Genomic DNA, 21,040 nt, shown 5'->3' with positions numbered 1-21,040 from the left:
ATATTAAGTGGCAGCACTTACAGAGCTTCTATTTAATTCTTTAAATTTAATTTAAACGTACAAATTTTCTATTACACTTGGACTTAGCACAAGTTGTTATACAAAAAAGAAAAAGCTTAAAACTAAACTACACAATTTAAGTTTAAGTTAAGTAAAAAACTACAAACTACTTTCAAAAGAAGCATAGATATAATAAAACGTTATGTATAAGACGTATTGATATAATAAGTAAAATATACATTAAAAAAGTGCATGGTGTGAGTTCTTAAAATACAATACTATTCTCAAGTGTTAAAGTTACACAAAATTAAACACAACGAAATTGCTTCTTGAGTATAAATGATTTTTTTTTATTGCTTCATCAGACTCCTTATGATTTTAATCTGTGTGGAATATTAGATTGGCATTCTTTATATCATAGAAATAAATATGCTCAAAGAAAAGTATTAATTAAAACCAAACAATATTAGTTTCATAAAATATTATACAACATACTTTTTGCATACAAAATGCATGAATTAATGTACCGTAATTTTTTTAATTTAACGGAATAAAATGAAACGTTGTCAAATTTACTATGTTAGTTAATACTTTACATACAAACAATATTGTTATACCACTTGAAAAATTAGATTAATATAATTACTATAAGATATTTGAGTGGAATGAAAAAGTAATTAAAACAATAAACTATTAACTAACTTTTATTTTTCTAATTCAGTACAAATATCTAATAGTTTTAAGTTTTCTGATGAGATAAAACGCAACTTGAGATATATAAAAACTATGCTCTTTTGATTCTGAACTATCTTTTACGTGGCTTAAATAAAATGCTAACTACAACCTACAAAATATGCAAATAATACATTTAATTACTGCTGAGAAAGCTTACTTAAATTTAAAAACTAGATTTATTTTATTGGCAATTAAACTAGTGCTGTGAACAACTAAATTTAGCTAAAGTGAATTATTATGGCTCTTGTAAAGCACAAACATACTTTTCTACATTTTTAAAACTATACAAAACGTATAAATAGCATTAAAACATGAAAGTTTTATGTTTTCAACAATTAAAATAGTGCTAACAATTAATCAATTGATTCACGCAGAATTATGTCATTAATAACTTAAGGTTTGCTAATAGCTGCTAATTTTACGCATAAACTTGATAAAAATTCCTCTAAAGTGTGCTGTTTTAAGTGTAACTTAAGCTGTTATATACTTTACCATACAATTTTGCCTATGTGATCGTGCTAATTTGTGCAAAAATCTAACTTGACAGCTGAGACTCGCGACTGCATCTGATATTTGGAAGCAGCGCCGCTTTCGGCAGCTCCTTCTCTCTACTTTCTTCTGCTATCAACTTGCTCTCTTCGGTCTGTTGCAATAAAAATAATGTTAACCTTGTAAATATTATTGTTCAGAAATTTTCGACTCGGTCAGTCGCTCGTTTAAGCCCCTCAAATTTATGGTTCTGCGCATTCTGGACAAGGGCACTGCTGACTTGGGTCGAGGTCGTGTGTTTATGGAGGATTTGGGCCGCTCTGACTGGTTTGCAGTCTGAGGCTGCTTTATTTCATTAATTACTAAACAGTTCATTAACTCAACAATGAAAAAATTAAAGTAAAAGTTTTGAAATTATTTCAATAACTTTTTTATATAGCATTTATTATGTACAGTATTACATTAAAATGCAAGAAAATTTATTACTTATTTTCAAGGCTAAACAGTAAGAATAAACGGTTAAAGTAAACTTTAAAAACTACTCTCTTAAAACATGAAAACCTGAATATTTTGCGATCCTTTTTCCTTGAGACCCGGTAGCCTGCCTTTGTAAATTTGCCCGTTTTCACCGAGTAAATCAACTTCCGCCGGTGGTTGCACTTCTTTCTTATCACTTTTCATCTGATTTTGTAAGTCATCTTGCATCCATAATTCACTGAAATAAACAAATGTGCTTGTGTTTTTGAAGTATTATAATACAAACAAAAAGCTAATAAAATGCTAACATAAGCTTATTGTTGAGCTCGTAAAAAACTTTTACAATTATAAAAGTTTAACTAATATAACATAATTTTTTAGAACAAAAAACTTTTTTTTTCTTTATAAAACATAAACTTCTAGTATAGCATAAAAAATATTAAAGCTTGTTGTGAGTTAAACTATTTTTTAGTGTCGAATAAAAACATCCCTGCAGTATATTTAATAAATCTATAGACTCTGAATAAATAACCTAATATGCGTTAGTCTGGTGTATCGAGTGCCCTTATGGGGGTAGCTCATTGTGTAATTTCCTCCACATGCCCTGCCATTGTGTGAAGGATCTAACCTGTGTTTTACAAATTGAAATTAAACAAATATTTTTGGTTGTTTATATTTATAGAATTTCTATTGATGTCGAGCGAATTTAAAATTAAATAAAATTTGTATCATGTATGGTAAGTAAAGTATTTGTTTTAAAACTATAAAAATTCCATTACAAAAGAGTTTAAATAAAAGCACCCTAACCAAAAACTTAGGTCTTTAAACCTTTAATAGCTGCGTTAGGGTTATTGTAAAATAAATAAAGCATAATGAGAAGTAGAACTTATAAATATATCCATACAATGTTTAAAATAGTAGCATTAGTAGTAAACAGACTCAATTAATAATATTTTGATATATTTTGCAAATCTATGCATAATCGCTTCTATTCATTTTAAACTGGTAAAAATTTTAAACAATTTATAATTATCAGCCGTTCATAAGTATCTGACAATATGTTGCATTCCAACTAATTTAAACAAAGACTTTAAACATAACTGTCTAAAACAAATACAAACTCATCTTCTTGGATACTAATGTGTTTAGCGGCTGTATGCGTAAAATTAATCTGTCTAGCCATTTCCTCTATTTGTCTGAGTCTCAAATATTCTCTCTCTTCAACAGCAAGTTTGTAATTAGTTGCCTGACCTTTAATCAATTCTTCTAATTCTGTCCTTTACAATAAAAACAAAAAATAACTAACTTACAAAATTAAACCTTACAAATTTATGAGTGACTAACTTATAACGCACTTCTAAAATCTAAATTACAAAAGAAAAACTATAAATAACTAATAAGACTGATAGAAATATGTCTGTCAAAAAGGATGACCTTAGCATAAAACAAAAACATACTCTCACAAGTTTATAAACTTTCATAACTTTTTTGCAAAACTTATTAAAAATATTACAATTTGAATGACTACAAACCCTTTTGCATGGCTACGGATCTGGTCTAATTCAAATGTTGTGTATGGACGAGTTGTCCTGTTGTAAGGAAATTCGCCTCCACTTGGAATTGATGGATATCTAAAAGTAGTTAGTTTATTTATTAATTTACAGGTGAAACCGTATATGCAGCTATTTTGCAATAGTCATGTGTACAAAAAAGGCGAAAAGGCCTTTGCTTATAAAAAAAATCAAACAAAAGCAGCAATGATAGGAGTAAAACAAAAGAAAAATTATACACATAATCTGTAAGAAATTTTGAGGAACTATTTTTTTTCTAAACCTGGTAATTTAAAAAAGTCATTTACTATAAGTATGCTTTTAATTTTAGAAAAAGTAATACTGCATTAAAATTTTAGATAAAGTAGATTGAGAATTTGTTAACTACTTTAAATTGCTTGTCAAAATGTCTAGTTGAAACTAAAAATCTTTTAAAAAGGAAACTTTGATAAAAACTAGTTTGTTATGATTCGTCAAATACCTAGTTATAATTTTAACTTGTCAGCTTCTATCGATTAATTTTGAAGTGTTGAAAACAAATAAAAAATTTTTTGATATAAGAAAAAAATAATTTGCAATTCGTTTTTATTCATAAAGGGTTGCCAAAGGTTTTTTGTAAATATCTTCCATATTTTCCGAATTTCTTCAAGGCTTTTAAAATAAAAGTTTGTTAGTCCATTTTTAGTATGAAATTAAACTTAAGTTAAAATACTATCTTTAATAGTATAACAACATTAAAAAGATATTGTTAAGCCACTTTTAATGTGTATTTTAATGAAAAATATTTAATATGATACAAAAATTTTTAATCTTTACGACAGATTTTTTATTTTATCGAAATTTCGTTTTTTAATTTGTAAAAATAGTTTACAATTCCAGTTTTTTTTTCATAATTTCTCAAATTCCAGGTTTTTTTGGCAACTCTATTCATTAAGCTTTAAACTATTACTTTGTGATTAAATAAAACATCTAAAAAAAAAATTATTTAAAATTATCACTCATAAAGAAAAAAAAAGTGTAGGTAACTTTAAGTGTATGATTCATTATTTACTGATAACTTTTATTTATTATACTTGATTACTATTTAGTTAGTTCTAGAAATATATACACATTATACGAACGCGTACGAAGGAGTGAAGGGATGCTTCACGTCGATTGGTCGATTGCACGATATGCAGTTGTAGTTGATCAGCTGACGACGCAACCCTGCCGCTTCGTCTCCTTCCATCAGTATGTCTCCCTGCATCTTTGATCCGAGGCGCCCTTGTGCTTCGTCGACCATCTTACGCAGTTTTTTTAACCTAGTATGAAAACTAAACATTAACGTGTTTTTGAAAAGACCTAAAAACTAATTTTATGAAAACGTTCTTGATTTTAAACAATAGTGAATAGATTAAGTGCAAAGTCTCAAAGAGAGCAGTGGCTGCTGTCTAGTTTTGTTAGTGATTAGTTACCTTATTTTAACCTGATTAGTAAATATATATAGTTTTCAATATTTACTCAAATCAATGTGCAATTCTAATCAGAAATTGTGCACAAAAAAGGGCTGCATTAAAAGAAAAAAAACGTAAATTTGTAAAATAGAGTGCACGACGATTCAAGTTAGTGGATTATTTCTTTTAATGAATTTATTATAATCAAAAACAAAGCTTACATTTTTTAGTTTTCTTAAATTTAAAATAAAATTTTTGTGACATGTCCAAAACAATTTTTTAACCTTAATAAAATATGGCTACAATTAGCAATTATGAATTTCATTGACGAAAAGTTTAAAATAAATTTTTACAAATGTATTCTTTATTGGTATGTTGAATCTTCTGTCATATTTTATTTTATAATTCAAGTTATTTTTTGAGATATGGCGCCTTAGTTTTTATTAAGAAAATTAAATTGCCATGAAAAAATATGTAAAAAAGCTTTAAACTCATAGCACAACTTAGGTAAACTTGTTAGTGTCACCATACAAGCTTGCTTGTGATTTACCACATAATAAAATAACAACAGAAAATTTGCGAGGTAGACAAAACATTTTTTTAGTACGTAAGTAAATATATATCAAATACAGTTAGCACTATTACATATGATTCATTATCAAGTTTATATACTAATACATAAATATTTATTAACTTCATTAAATAGATATAAACAAAAAACATTGTTTTGAAAAAAAAAAGTTATGACATTAATTGTAATAAAAATGTACTATTACCTCTTTTCTAGTTCCTTTTTGATTTGTTCGAGCTCATCTCTATCAAGCTTAGTTTCAATTTCATCTGAAAGTTTTTTAACCATTTCACGCCAATCGTCACCCTGTATAAAATATTTAAAAGTTTTAAAATGACCTAAAGAATACATAAACTCTACACTTTTAACCTAACTTAAGAAAATAAGCTATTGAAAAATTGCCATATCTACTGTTAAAACTATATTTAGTTTTTGATTAATTCTAGTTTTAAATAGTATTTATTTGTTATTAAATAATTTACTTTTCACTAGTATCAAATTTTTAAGTTAACAGATATTTTTTAGAGTAAAACGGAAGGACAACTAAAATTAAATATTTTTACAATTAAAACTAATAAAATTTAAAAAATATTCGACATACTTGTTATATTTTGTTTAATATTGTACGTTTTGCTTTATATAAAACAATAATCAAAGATCTTTTTACATTTACAAGGAGAACATTATTTAACTTTTTATAAACTTTACTACGCAAAAAGAGTTTCTTTTTATGAGCTCATCATGTTTAAACTAAAATTCTAAAAAAAAATGAGTTGAAAGTCTAATTTGTTTTTGTTTGAACTTTATTTTTGTTTACATACAAGTACTTAAATTGAAACTAATCCCTTAAGATTAGCATCCATTCTTTATGACTATCATATTTATTCTTTCAGAATTTTAGTTTAAGAATTGATGAGCTCATTGAATGAAATAAATATTGCGTTTTTTGAAAATCTTTTTGAAAATTAATAACAATTTTTCTTAATCTTAATTAAAATTATTGAACAATTCTGGGCTCATATAAGATTAAATTATAAGAAATTGTTCTACAGATTCCTGGTAATGTGTTGATCATGACTTGAATATTACTTTTGCTAAATTTCAGCTATTTGGATACCTACTTTAACAAAATGCCTGATTAAGGGCATAGGGGGGGGGGGGTCCGACATTTTTTTACTAAAAATAACATTGGATCTTATATGAAAGCTTGAAGTACAAACTCTAAGCCAGTTTTTATAGAACTAAAAAATCTTATTTAACTTTTGAGATATTGTAAATTTTATAAAAAATTTCCGATACAAACATATGGACCGCAAATTTTTCGGAGTCAATTTTCTTGGAAATTTAAAAAATCCCTAAAAATTTATCTTCTTCTTCATTTTTTGAGCTAGAGACCTCAAACTTTCAGGAAACGTTCCTTTTATAGTTTAAAAGACTTTGAATGTGGGTATTTTGAAATATTAAAAAATAAAAATTTTAGATTAAAAAATCAAAAAATCAGGTGGTATTTTTTTTAATAATTTTTTTATTTTTGAAAAGCAAAAAAAAAATTTACATTTAATCTTTTTAAAATTTAATAATACACTTTCTGTGAAAATAGAAGATTGCTTAAAAAATGAAGGAGGAGATATGTTTTTAATGAAATGGTCATTTTTTGCGTTTTTAGTTTGCGCCTTCCATTAGGAACCTATTGAGGTCACCGACTTTGATCGCTCATATCTCAAAAATTACTTTAAATTTTTTCAAGCGGTTTAAAATGTCTGATAGCTCAAACAAAATTCCATAAAACAAGATCAACTTGTAAAAATCAAGGTGGACCCCCCTATGCCCTATGACCTTAATTAGTTTATTAATTCCCGATAATACAAAATTGTTTATTTTCTTAATAATTTTAACTAAGATACCATCCTCACTATAGGCTTTGTTTGAGTCTAAGTTTTGTATAATACTATATATTTCAGTTTCTGTCACATCCAATCAGAGCTAACTACTGCTGTTATTTTTATATTACTAAATACTTTTAGGAAGCTGCATTATTCTTACATTTCTTTTTCTCAATTTTAGCAAAATGTGTACTAAGTTTACTAATTATATCAACTGGCCATGAAAAAAAAAATTCCAGTTTATGTGGGAAATTTTTTTTCCTTCTATTTTTTGGTTGATGTCATTAATTATTTCTGAATTTTCAGATGCAGTTTTACAAGTGTTTTCAAGCCATTTTAAAACTATGCTTTAATAACTTGCTTTTAATTTTTGTAATTTTATTTATTTTCTTATTTTTTGTATTCTTGTACTATAACTTGGTTAAAAAAAAAGTTTTTACAAATGTTTTTGTTTAAATTATATAATTATTTTATGGATGTAAATATTCCGTTTGTTATCAAAGGTTAGATTTAAACTTTAATTGAGTTTATATAGTTTTATTTGAAAATTTTTTGTCTCTTAGCTCTTAATTTTTTCTCTTGTATAATCAAACTTAGAATTTATATTACTTTAAGATCTAAAATTTTTTTTTAAGTTTTCTTTTTATTGAGAATGTGTGAAGCATTGGTTAAGATTTTAAAAGTATTATTTCCTGAATTTTTTAAAGTTAATAATTATTTTTAAAGCTAAATTAATATTTAATAATAATTTTTTTTTTGTTAATTAGAAAATGACAAGAAAATGACAAAAAAATAATATATAAGATTTTAGCATTAACTGAAAAAATTTAGCACGAACAAAAACAAATTAATTTAAAACATGGCTACACTCTGTCTAATATGGAAAAACACGATATCTCAAAATTTAACTCAAATCTAGATATAAATAAACGAAATGAAGTTTTTAGTAATTGTAAACACTTTTCTAGCTTTTATTTTAAATAACTTTGAACTATTCAAACTTAATGTGTCTTATAATTTTTAATGATTTATTTAGTGACGTAACGATCCTTAAAGTTTTTTGCTAAATTGCATGTACATTTTGATTTATATTTTAAGATTCTATTGTGATAAACTACCTGAAGAGGTGTTGTGTCTAACAGAACAGTGAAAAATTGTATTTGTTAAACGTAGTGTTGTATTAATATGTAAATATATTTTAATCAAATAATAAACAACTGTTTCATATATTATACAATTTATATCATATATAATTTAGTAAACTAAAAAAGCTTCTAAATATTTTTTATATCATAGTTAAGTTTTTTTAAATTAAGATGTATTTCAATTCAGTTGAATTTATAACTTAGTTAAATAATTTTAAACTTTATTTTTCTACTTATTGTACTTCAATACAAATCATACAAAATTTTCTACCGAGATATACGCTAAAATCAAACAATAGTAGACAAAGAACTAACACTATTGTTCATTCTTTGCAATACTTCCATAAACTTATCTGAAATTTCGTGCAGTTTGTTTTCAAAATCCTTCTGGTCAACTTTAAGAAGAAGCTGTGCTTTGTCTACTTTCTGTAGGTAATACAAGCATAGATAAATTTGAGAATAAAGTCAATAACATCAAAGTAGTAGCTAATTAGTTATATCTTTATAAGTCCAACATATTTTAGTAATTCCAATAAATCCTTAAAAATAAGTATTGGTAAAATAAAAAAAAAGAAAGAAATACCCTACGTAAAAAAATTGTATACTATCTTATAAATATATCGGTACTTACACTTTCAATTAGTTTCTTAGTATCTTCATCATTTGCTTTTTCTTTGTTTAGTGTTTCAAAGGAAGAACAAAGTTTCTGAAAAAAAAAAGATAAATTATATAGCTTACTTTCATTTAACTAAGTAGAGTATACTGAATATAATATATGAAAACTTGAGTAACAAAAACTAGTATCACAAAAGAATGAAATAAAAATATATAATCAATCTGGCTTTAATTTACTAAACTTTAGAAAAACTACGAAATTAAAAAAACAAGATAAAAAGTATACAACAAAAACCGTTCCAAAAGGGAAAAAGTACTATAATTTATAAAAAGTGTAACTACTTTAAAAAAAATTTAACATATAAAAATATTTTTATTAATCAGACGTGATTCTTTTAAGCGTGGGTTTAAGTATAAGTTGTATATATTTTTACTAAGCCTATAAAAACTTTATTAAACTAACATGAAACATATCTAAGCCGTAAAACACTTAAAAAAATTTCATGGGAATTAAAACAACTGTATTTAGTCTAAATGATACAGTACTTTTATATGTTGGAACTTGATTAAAGCAAAAAGTCATTGTGATTAGTTTTTACGATGCAACTTAAATCAAATAAAAAGTTTAAATATTTTACTTTTCTCAACTAATAATGATGATTATTCAAATTTTCTTGATAAAAAAAAAAAAAAAAAAGTACATGAAGTTATACTTTGAATGTTGAAAATTTATTTACAATCACAGAAACTTGTAAGTATAACTTACATCTATTTTTTTTTCATAATTTCTGTTTTCGTCAGCAATTGATGTCATATCTTGGGACAAACTTTTAATTTTCGATTCAACAGCAATAATACTGTTTTGCAAAGTTGTCAAAGCATTAGTTTCCTGAATAAAAGAATACATTTTAGCTACAAATCAAGTTTTTTATAATAAAAATACTAAAAAAAATTTTTTAAACAAGGAACAACTTTCAGCAAACTTTATTCTTAATTCTACGTCAATGTAAATCCGAAATGCGTAAAAGTCTAAATATTTGCAGTAACGAAGCAAGAGCTGACATAAGTAAACATTTTATTTAAAAATTTATCACCAATATTCTTTTCAAAAGTGAAACTCTTGAATGTTAAACAAACAACTTAAAAAATATTTATAAACTATGCTTGACATAGCTTAGTAACAGCTTAATATACTATATACATGCAATAAAAAGTCATAATAAACATATTTAAATTTTTATGGGAGTAAAAGTTACCTGTATATTGCATTAAAACTGTGTTTAATAGATATAATGCATAAGTCAAGACTTGATAAAAAGTAAAGTGCTACAAAAATTGCAAAGGTATTTTAAAAACATTATTGATTTGTTTAAAATACCTCTGCAATTTTTGTAGCACTTTTTAATATTTAAGAAATTATGTAGAACTTAAAAATTTTATTGAATCGTTAAAGTTCTACATAATTTCTTAAACATTAAAAAGTTAAAAGTCTCAATCAAACCATATATAGTTTTAATGGTTTATACCCCCAATTTTATTAGTTTCGCTTGTTTATTACCCTACTTTATTAGTTATTCATATTGTAAATAAAATTTTCAAAGCTTACATTTTTTGATGACATTGCAATTTTTTTAAGAGTAATAGATTTTATATTCTGGTACAACGTAATTACTTTATAAATTATGTACACATATACGCCTATCTACATGTCATAGTAAGCATATATTAGTTTATCCTCTGCACTAAATATTATTAAGCTAGACACATTCATTAAATATGAAAACTTATAGTTTATTTCATAAATTACAAAGAAACCCGCAATAAATCGTTGATTATAAAAAGTTTTCTCATGAAAAAATCTCGTTGTTTAAATATTTTCTTCGGTACAAATTATTTATTTATTTTTTTTATCTGAAAAGCTGGATCACATTGTTTATTGAAAACTAGTTTTATTCATAAAACTTCAAGTATCTTATTAAAACAAAAACAAACTTATATGCTGTTATACTTCAACAAAAAACTATACTGTTCAGTAGAAAAAATACAAGACTAAAAAAAAGTTATAAAGGTCTCATACAAACTTAAACTCTAGGTTAATCAGAGTGGTAACTTTAAAACCAACTAAAACTTTCCGATGAATTGCAATTTTGGTAGCAATCGGTATGTTGTTTGAATGAAAAACTTGGCTTTGTACATCGGTGCCATCCAGGTTGTCATGCATTTCTGTTCCGTAACCTTTGAATGAGATGTCATCTGAAACATTTATGCCGAACATCTCCAGCATATGTGCAAACTGACCGCTTCCAAGCTTGTCAGTAATTTTTTTAACACAGTGAAGCACACTGTTGATGCGGTCAATTTCTTTTTGCAAATGACTGCTCTTATCGTCTAATCTGTTACTACAGTCTTGTATCTCTCTGTTAAAGTATGCTGTATTACTTTTAAAGGATTCTACAACAACTTTAAGGTTTATTTAAACTGATCTAAAACAAAAATTTTTGTAAATGAAATATAATGATTTTAAGACCACTAATTAAATAAATAAAACTCCTTTTGTATAACAAACAAAAACATATTTGATACCTTTATAAGACAACAATAGAGAAAGATAAAGTAGATTAAAGCAAAATTAAAACTGAATTTAAATTTGGTTTATATTATAATAAATGTATATCGCAAGATGCTCGAAAAACTATCATTATACTCCAAAAAATAAACAAAGTTAAAATGATCAGAGTAGCTTTATTACATTTGTAAAATTATTGAAATTTTTTACTTAAGGCAAACTTATGTTAAATCTGTACAATGATGTAACATAACTCTGTAAACGATATCTAAGCAAATAAATGTTATAACTTAATAAAACATCAGAACTTTTGAAAACAAAAGTTTAAAACTATTTTATTTGAAACAAATTAATTTTTCAAAAACAAAACTATTTGATTTTCTTAACCAATAAAGTCAATCTGGTAAAAATTAACAATTTTTTCACTGAGTTGAAAACAAAAACTTAATCTGCTAGTTATATAAAATCTAATTACTTAAAATGAACGCTGAGCTTTTTTCCGAGTAATTTGCACGCCTGGTCAAGTCTGACGAGTTCTTCGGACAACTTAGTGATGTTCGTGTTTGAGTTATAACCATTACAGTCGACAGGAATGCTCGGAAGTCCCACACCAAGAACTTTTTCAAGCCTTTTACCTCCAAGGTCGATCGCACCCCCAACACCACCTGCGCCTCCATACACCATCTTGTAAAACCTCGCTAATCACACTTTACTCAATCATATATAATATATATATGGTTGTACAAATATTTAAAATTTTAGTTGCTAATTATGTTTTTTAATTACAGATCCAAACGAAACAAGTTTGTTGAAATATGGAAAAAAAGAAGAAAAGTACTTGAATTATTAAAACCAACGACGTTACTATGATTATGGCACTTTTGTACTTTTCATAGTATAAAAAGCTTAGTTGAAATCTTTATCGATATAATAAATTTAGTTTTTTTTTATATATATATAAATGTAAAAAAAGATTTTTTTGGCTTAAACTAGTATCAAAGTTTGTCGAAAAATGCTAAACTAATTGACAAAAATATTGATTTGGTAAAAAATATGTAAGTCAATTTTATCTTTAAATGTAACCAGTTCTTAATTTAAAAATATTTGAAGAAAAAACAAACTTTGGGTTTAAGTTACTAAACAAACTTATTTTCAAAGCTAAATAAGCAACTAGAAAATTCAATTTCTGCAAGAACTTAAACTCACAAACTGCTTTGTTAAAAAAAAGCTCATAAACATACACATTTCTTAAGATTGACTGAAACAAATTACTGTATATAAAATAAACTTTATCAACTTATCATTGATCTATTTTCGCTTCTTAAAACATAAGAGTACGCTGACTTTAAAAATAAAAATACTATGATTAAATTTAAAATTGTACATTTAACCATTTTAGCTTTTATGTTTTCATATTTTATGTTGTAGTCTATTTTAACCTTAAAGTGTAAATGAAGCTGATAATATATAAGTTATTTAGTAGGTAAAGAAACGTGTTGTGATTATAGCTGGTATTTAAATAAATTAATCATTATACTTTTAAACAGTTAAACATAAAAGTTATACTACAAAGAAAACATTTACAACCTGTTAGTGAACTATTCAGGAACATAAACATATTTACTACAAAAACCATTGCTTTTAAATATAAACTACTTACATTGTCCCTCGTACCAGCTAACTGGTTGATTTGTTCGGTTAAGTTGTCAATTTGATCTTGAAACGAGATGCTAGCACCTCTAGTTCGGTGGTTGATTTGCTCCATTACTAGAAATAATTGGAAATAAAACATAAATAGCAAACTAAAAAGTAGAATAAAAGAAAAAAAAAGTATATAAAGAGTTGAGGTTGTAAGTTTAATAAAAAACATTATAACATAAAAAAATTATAAAACGCGTAGGATAAAAAAAAAATATTTTTTAATACTTTTCTTTGTAATATAAAAGGTTTACAACAATTTTATAAAAACTCACCTATTCTTTTGACTTGTTCAAAATCCTTTTTATCAGCTTTATCGCTAGTTTCGTTCTAAAATTGCAAATAAAAATTACTAAAAATCCTTTAAAACTATTCTAACAAAGTAAACAATTTTTTAAATAAATAAATGTTCTTATAACTGTACTGTTTGAATATTTATTTGAAATAGTTATATGCTCTAGTATTTTGGTTGTTCATATAATAACTTAACAATTTATAAACAATTAAAGTTAAAAAAGAATTACTATAAAATGAAAGTAAAAACCTCATAACGCTTGATTTTTTCCTCTAACTGATCGACTCTACTAAACACACGTCCAAGTTTTTCCAAGGCGTGAGTACCCTAATAAATAATCAAAAGCTTTAGAATTGTATTTACAAAGTTTTCAATTAATAATCAACAATGAGATACTAAAAAATATAAAACAATATTTAGCAAAGAAAATGATATTTGAATATAAATCTAATTAAGTTTATAAGTGACTGTAAGTCATCTACAGTAAGCGGCTTTATCAGTATCAAAACACTTAAATAAAAATTGTATTTAAGTTTGTTAAATTCAAACGTTTTTTTACACTAGTTAGCACAAAAAAAAGGAAAATACTTTAAAGATTTACAATACTAAAAAAGGATAATTAAATTAGCTTATTTATAATATGAATTGTGTTTCATAAAAACGTTTCAAATATAAAACTAAAGTCATTTTTTTTAATATATAGTTCATAGTATAACTATTTTTATACCATTTTTTTTCAATATACAGCTGTACTATTCTTTTGATTACTATTATTGATTTTGAAGATAAACTATACATAAATAAATTTTTTTTTTGAAAATTCAATTTTACTCCTTAATAAACAAAGCGCTATGTAACAAAACTAACTTAAATATCTACTAAATTTTAAAAGAAAAAACAAACAGTTGGATTTTTAACTCGTGCTTCTACCAGACTCATGGCGCTACCCTTCTTTCCGGTTAGAGTAAACCCGGATCTCGATCTTAAATCGTCAGTATATATCGAGAATTCACTCGAAACTCTTCTTTGCCGCAGCGATGCCATTGAAGAAAGAGAACTTTTTTTTCTTTTATACTTTGAATTATCTTTTTTAGATTTTAACGTGTCCTGAAAATTTGAATTTTCATCAATATCATAATCAAGTACCGACGGGGAGGAGTCTACTAAAGTAATTTTTTCGTCCGTGTCGTTGACTTCAGCATTTTTAAACTTATTTTCAAGATTCAGTACTGCGGTTTTCTTCAAAGCCTTCTTCACCTTTTGTGCTCTGATTTTTTCTCTGATTTCTCTTTCTTCAGAAGACTCACGTTCTGTGCTGCGGTTAATGATCTCATGATACCTAGCTGCTCTGACTGATTGAGTTACAGCTTCTTTTGAAACTCTTGTCGTGGTGACTTTAGTGGTGCCAACGGATTCAATGGAAACTTTTATTTTTGGATTGGCGGGAAAAATTTTAGCTTTTTTCTTTTCTTTTGAAACTTTTCGTTTTTCGGTTTTAGCAGTTGGCTTGTTTCTCTAAAAAACAAACAGTAAAATCAAATATTATTTTTTTAAACTCAAACTGCTTTCATAAAATTTCTATATATGTACTAAAATAAGCAAAATAAGTTTAACAAAATAAATAAACAAAAATAATAACAAATAAGTGAGCTGTTTAGTTAAAAAAAAAGCTTGTTACATTTTAATACTAACTCAAACTAAATATAAAAACTTTTATAGGGTTGCTACACTAAAACACTAGTCTAGTCTAAGTCAGCCTAAGTATCTAAGTAAAGCATAAAAATGATTGACCTCCAGTAAAACTAACTTTTACAGTTGGCCTGTGCATAATTTCATTTTAGTCTAACACCATCAAGCACAGGACTGACAGTATTTTTATGAATTTTATAAAGGTTTACTTATTTAACGTTACTCAAAAAAAAAGGAAAAAAGAAGTTTAAAAATTTAAGATATTCATAAAGTAAGTTTTTATAAACGCCTGCAAATGCAGACGATGTAAGTAATTAGGAAGCAAGACTAGTTTTATATGACAGCAATACTGTTTTTATGTATGCTTTTGATAATTTTAGTTCCAAAATTTTTGTTGATTGGAATTAACATATCTAATAGCTAAATACAACTGGCTGTAGCTTTTAACAGTTTGCCTCATTTATGTTAAGTATTCAACTTGTTTTTTAAACTTTATCGTATGTATGGATTCATGTAATCAACAAACTGAACTAGTTGTAAAACAATCAATCTAAATTGAAAATGAACCATACAACAACTTAAAAATTAAGACTAAAGAACATTACTTTAAAAAGTATGACTTAAAGTTGTTTAAACTGTAATATTTATTAGTCTACGTTACACATAAAAAAAAACTAGTTCTCCTTTATTTATAAACTAGTGTCAGTCAGTGGCAACCTTGTATTTGGATAAAATTTAAGCTAATAGAATGAATACTAGATAAAAATAGCTACCAACTTAGCAGTTAAGTGACTAACGAATTTATATCAACAACTACGTTTTTTTAATGTTGAGAAGATAAAAAAAATGGTAAAAAACATGACATAAATTACGAAATTTATATTTTAATACAAAAACAATGAATCAAAATTAAATAGCTTATTAAATGTTTACCTAAAAAATGCGTTTTCAGTAAAAATATTACTTATTATTATTACTAAAACTACTTTAGTGATTATTAATATAAAAAGCAGTATTCAAAAAATACTGATTATCTATATTTTAATTTTTAACAACCTAGCTGTACTTATACAAGTTCAAAATATATTTAAACCTTTAACTAAAATAAACTTTCAACCAACCGATTCTTTGAAAGTTTTTTCATCCAGTGTACCAGTGACGAGTGCTTGAGCGACCACTGGAAAAGTGACGAACTGGTCGAATTCTTCTAATTTCGGCAGCTCTTCTAAAAATTCTGTGACTTTGTCCTAATTTTTTAGAATTAATTATATAAAAGTATAAGGTACTTGTAAATTTTAGTAACTATCACTGTACCTTAACGATATATTGTGGAATTTAATACAACAGTAAAATTAGTGTCGCAAGGCAAGATCACTAGCTACATTTTAATTATTCTATTTTATCTTAAATTAATCACACTTTAAAAAAAAAATGCATACTGCTTGCAAGGAAAAAAGTTACACTGTGCAGTAAGTTTAGTAAATTACTCACATAAAACAAGTAAACAAGTTGTAGAGTGTATAAAAAAACTACTTGTATTAATTTTAATTTGTTTATTTTTAAACTAAGAAAATCACCAAAACAAAATTAGTTTACTAAAACAATTATACTGAAAATAAATTTGAATAACTAAACTCAAGTGCATTGCATACTTAATCATAAAACTTTGCAGAAGCTAGTATTTACAACAAAAACTATGAAAAACATTCCGACCGTATTTAAACTTATATTCTGTTTTGATTTATTAAGTTAAAACAAGTTACTTACTAAATGTTTTCCTTTTTTATCAAGCTGTTCTTCCATTTTCATACTAGTTTCTTTAAGTTCATTTAACTCTGAACTTAGCTGTATTGAACTTAAATTATAATTTTAAAAATATCATAAGTTAAAAACTAATTGTACTTAAAACACAATGCTATTAATATAACCTAAAAACGAGAAACACAAAATATAAATGTTTTTCATCAAGTGATAAAAAATAGTTTTAAAATGTTGAAACTTTATTTTAATCAACAAACAATAAGTATGCTTAAATTTAAAAAGTGTCATTTATAAAAAAAGAACACTAGAAAAATTAAAAATCTATATTCATAATCATAGTATGGTTTAGTTTTAAATTTATATGAAATATTACTTTTTCCACGGAATTGTCAAGTTTTTGTTTCATTTCTTCATTTGATTTTTTAAGGTCGTTCATTTCATCTAAGATTTCATCAATGAGCCCAAGAGACTTAAAAAAAAAGAAATAAAATATTTTCATAGAACTTTAGCTTAGTTAAACAAGTGTTGTAAACAAATATGCAACAACCAATAAAATTATTGAGTTATATACTTTTATGTTAGAAAACTAATAAACAGTAAAATTTAATTAAATATTGCTGACTGCATGTCAAAAAACTATTTACACTAAATACAATTACTTTTAAAAATTATAGAAATGTTTTCTTTTTCAACCAAAAATTAAGTTTGTAAAAGATATAAGAAGAAAGTTTAACTAAAAGTGAAATAGATTTAACTTAGTTTATTAAACATTTATTTGCGAATAACCTTCAATAGTTAAAATAGTAAAATAAAAAATCTAAATTACTTTGGCCACTCCTTCTTCATTAGCTTCAACACTCTTCTTCAATTGTATTGACTGAAAGGTGCTGACTGCTGCATTTTGGACCGATTCACCTCTGAAAATTGAAACTATGTAAAAACTGGAAAGCAAAATATTTTCTTACTTAAGAGTATTACAAAGTATATATTTCACAGATGTTTTAAAAACTTATTATAATCAAAGCTATGTTATTAAAACTAACGCAATATTTGAGCTAGGTAAAAACAAAAAGTTTAAGGATAGTATTCAAGCTTACTGAGATTTTTCAATAATTTCTTTGGGAGTTGGGAAGCTGTTTAAAACTTTTAGTCTCTCTTCCATATTATGAACTTTTTTGTAAAGATCGTTCGTACTTGGTCCTTTATGTTGGTGTATATTAGTGTCTGTAACAAGTTAGAAACAAGTTATTGCAACTTTAAGTACTACTGTGTTCTATACTTATCAAGAAAATTTTTAACAATTTTTTAATTACATTTATCATTAAAAAAATACTAAGAACTGTAGACTGTAAAGTATTTAACTAAATCGGTAGAGTAAAAACAAAAAGTACTGTGTTATAAAACACATATATAGATTTTATTCAAATATGAAAAAAAATACATACCATTATTTAGTACAGCAGTTTTTTCAGCTAGTCCAACATGCTGCAAAACTTGTGCCAGAAGTTGGTGGAGTATGTTGAAATTGACAGCTCCTACCTAGATAAGTTTTCAAGTATAAAACAAAAATAAGTATCTTAAAACTTTAAAAAAAATGTAAAAAGTATATTTTAATAAGAAGTCATTAGCAATAACATCATATATAACTTTCTTTCAGTAAGTATAAACCCTTAAATATTATGTTTCTAAAATTTTAGTTTACCTACTTTGGAATATAAATTAATATACATCCCTGCTCTATAAAATATTCAACTAAATTCTCCTTAACTACAATTTTATGAGAGTTTTTGCTGTTAAATAGTACTGTACATAGACATATAAAAATATACGAAGTCTTTAAAACTTTAACATACTTCTGGTGTTTTCAATGACAAATCTAACAACTCAGTGAGAGTTTTATGTTGCGAATGCACAGCATTCATTGTTTCAGTGATCTAAAACATAAAAATATATTAGTAACTATAACATGGTTGAAAAATTTAAAAGGAATAATACATATCTAATTAAATTAAAAAAAAAAACATCTTTACTAAAATTTATTATAGTTTCACCTTTAATAAATTACACAGTCAAATTTTTAAATTTTTAAATAAAAAATGTAGGATGTATAGCAAGAACTTACCTTTAACCAGCCTGAATGAACCTAACCTAAATTTTTCTTTAAAATTGTTTTTTGTTTATAAGTATTTTACATTTGGACATCTTTAAATACAGTAAATCAAAAAAACTATTATAAAAAATTGAGGTGTTACAGATACTGAGGTGATACTTATTTAATTCATATATTATAACAGCTTTAAATTATGTTATGAAAAATAAAATTCTATTTTTAAAAAACAAGCAAAATTTTTATATAAAGTTATTATATTTAAAGCAATGTCATTAAAACTAATGCAATATTTGAGATAGCTTTAAGAGGCTATCTATAGAGATTAGCTGTTAGAGGAAATATTTATGTTACTTTCAAAAACAAAATTAAAAAAGTAATTTTCAAATTAGTTTAGATCTATACAAATAACAATAACTAAGGTTTATAGACCATAAGCTTTTATATCAACATTATTTTTAAGGCGATAATATAGCAACATAAAAGCGTACTGGAAATATGTTATTTTAAAATTTGAATGTTTTAACAAAACATTAAAGCTATTGGTTGTTTTTAGTCACTAGCTTAATTATATTTAAATTAATTAATCTAATGATGATCTCCTATATGCCTTTATATGAGTGAAACATTGTTTCGTTGATAATAAACTGTAAAAATTAATAATAGATTAGTTTAATTATGTACGATACTTTGTAGATAGCACTGTAATTATAACAACTAAGTTGAATAGTTCTGGAATTATAAATTTACTAACTAAATGAAAAATGCTTAAAATAAAGAAGCTTAGGATTTTCAGACTTAAAATAAAATGTTTCAAATCAGCTAAATGCACAAAAGGTTGATAAATTAAATCATTTTTGTTGTATACTCTTAAATATCTATCTATATTTATAAAAATTTCAAAATGTGCAAAAGTAGACATTTCAAAACAATCAAATAAAACAGATCAAAAACATACATATTAGAGTCAATTATACTTAATTATTTAGTAACTAACCTTGATACAATTCCTTATTTATTGAACAAAATACATGCGGAAGCCTTGACAGAAATGATAGTTAGAATGTTAACATAACTGTTCTTAGGATACAGAACTAAAATATTTTAAACTGAAATAAGATTAATAGTTACAAATCTAAATACAAAGAAAAACTAAATAATAAATTTACTTATAACAGATAATAAAGAATAAATACATCAACGTTTACATTTACCTATTAAATTAAACATAACTAAAATTGTTTTTAATATCTTAAAGTAACCATACATAGATTCACAAGGTATTATAAACTAAATGCAATTAGTTTAAAAAGACTATATTCCTGAACAAAAGTCAATAAAACTAAAAATCTTTACAACCATCAAAGATACTTTAAAAAATCATTTGCATGTATATTTAATACAATGTGTTGACTTCAATTAGATAAACAAAAAAATTAAGACCACTGGTTTTTGAAAGTACACATTTTTGGGTCTATTTTTATTTTAAAGTTAAGTTTAAGGTAAAAAACTGTGATAAATAGAATAGCAACATTGAAAACATGCTGTGAAGCTACTTTAAATTTTGTTTTTATATTTAAATTTTTTTTATGATGACAGAAAATTTTTATCAATACGATTGATTTTTTGTCTCAAATAAAAATTTTATTAATTAATATGTAAAATTGTTTAAAATCTTAAGGCTATTTAGCCTAAATTGTCAAATTCAAGGTTTTTCAAGGATTCAAGGTTTTGTGGCAACCCTGTACCTAGTAATTTGTAAATACTTTTCTTGTTCATTATAAAAAGCTTAACGATTGTAACTTTATGAAATCTTCAAATGTCTTGCTTTATTTTACAACTGATAAACACTCTTATTTATAGTTTGTTTCAATATTTAGTATACAATTCAGCAAATTAAAAAAAAGTATTTTTTCTCCTAAAGACGTCTAAAATGTTTTACATCTCCCCTGATTTATGTCAATGAGCGCTTTTTAAATATTTTCTTTTAAAATAAGAAAATGTGTACAATGAAATGTCTAACAGC

At 25.1% G+C, this 21,040-nt stretch overlaps 1 protein-coding gene across 2 annotated transcripts; it reads right to left on the bottom strand.

The window, feature by feature from the left end:
* Window positions 1-207: 207 nt before the first annotated feature.
* LOC145832893 (uncharacterized protein C16orf96 homolog) lies at window positions 208-20,132 on the bottom strand. Of its 2 annotated transcripts, none has more exons than XM_082940106.1 (21): window positions 20,012-20,132; window positions 18,761-18,841; window positions 18,353-18,446; window positions 18,005-18,131; window positions 17,734-17,824; window positions 17,281-17,376; window positions 16,914-16,991; window positions 16,268-16,393; window positions 13,707-13,784; window positions 13,438-13,492; window positions 13,125-13,231; window positions 9,665-9,787; window positions 8,915-8,989; window positions 8,599-8,709; window positions 5,461-5,561; window positions 4,373-4,552; window positions 3,234-3,332; window positions 2,234-2,329; window positions 1,786-1,939; window positions 1,404-1,569; window positions 208-383 (listed from the first exon to the last, which is right to left on the bottom strand). In XM_082940106.1, exons 2-20 carry the CDS (start codon window positions 18,827-18,829, stop codon window positions 1,414-1,416), a joined length of 2,016 nt encoding a protein of 671 aa, XP_082796232.1. In that variant the 5' UTR covers window positions 18,830-18,841; window positions 20,012-20,132; the 3' UTR covers window positions 208-383; window positions 1,404-1,413. The 2 variants fall into 2 exon arrangements, with proteins under 2 accessions (XP_082796232.1, XP_082796235.1); XM_082940109.1 differs by having other exon boundaries at window positions 1,404-1,566.
* Window positions 20,133-21,040: the final 908 nt, after the last annotated feature.

This window comes from Thalia democratica, chromosome 1, assembly GCF_965202585.1.
Source record: "Thalia democratica chromosome 1, ktThaDemo2.hap1.1, whole genome shotgun sequence".
Classification (NCBI taxonomy): domain Eukaryota; kingdom Metazoa; phylum Chordata; class Thaliacea; order Salpida; family Salpidae; genus Thalia; species Thalia democratica.
This window is presented reverse-complemented; position numbering and strand designations above follow the sequence as displayed.

Bases quoted from the DNA above. Each gene is read 5' to 3' on its own strand.
- LOC145832893 (XM_082940106.1), bottom strand. From the start codon at position 18,829: ATGAATGCTGTGCATTCGCAACATAAAACTCTCACTGAGTTGTTAGAT. The intron at 17,377-17,733 runs GTAATTTAGATT...TTTTTTTTTAAG, and splicing joins ATGAAGAAGGAGTGGCCAAA to TCTCTTGGGCTCATTGATGA. The intron at 13,493-13,706 runs GTTTTTACTTTC...TTGCAATTTTAG, and splicing joins AAAAAATCAAGCGTTATGAG to AACGAAACTAGCGATAAAGC.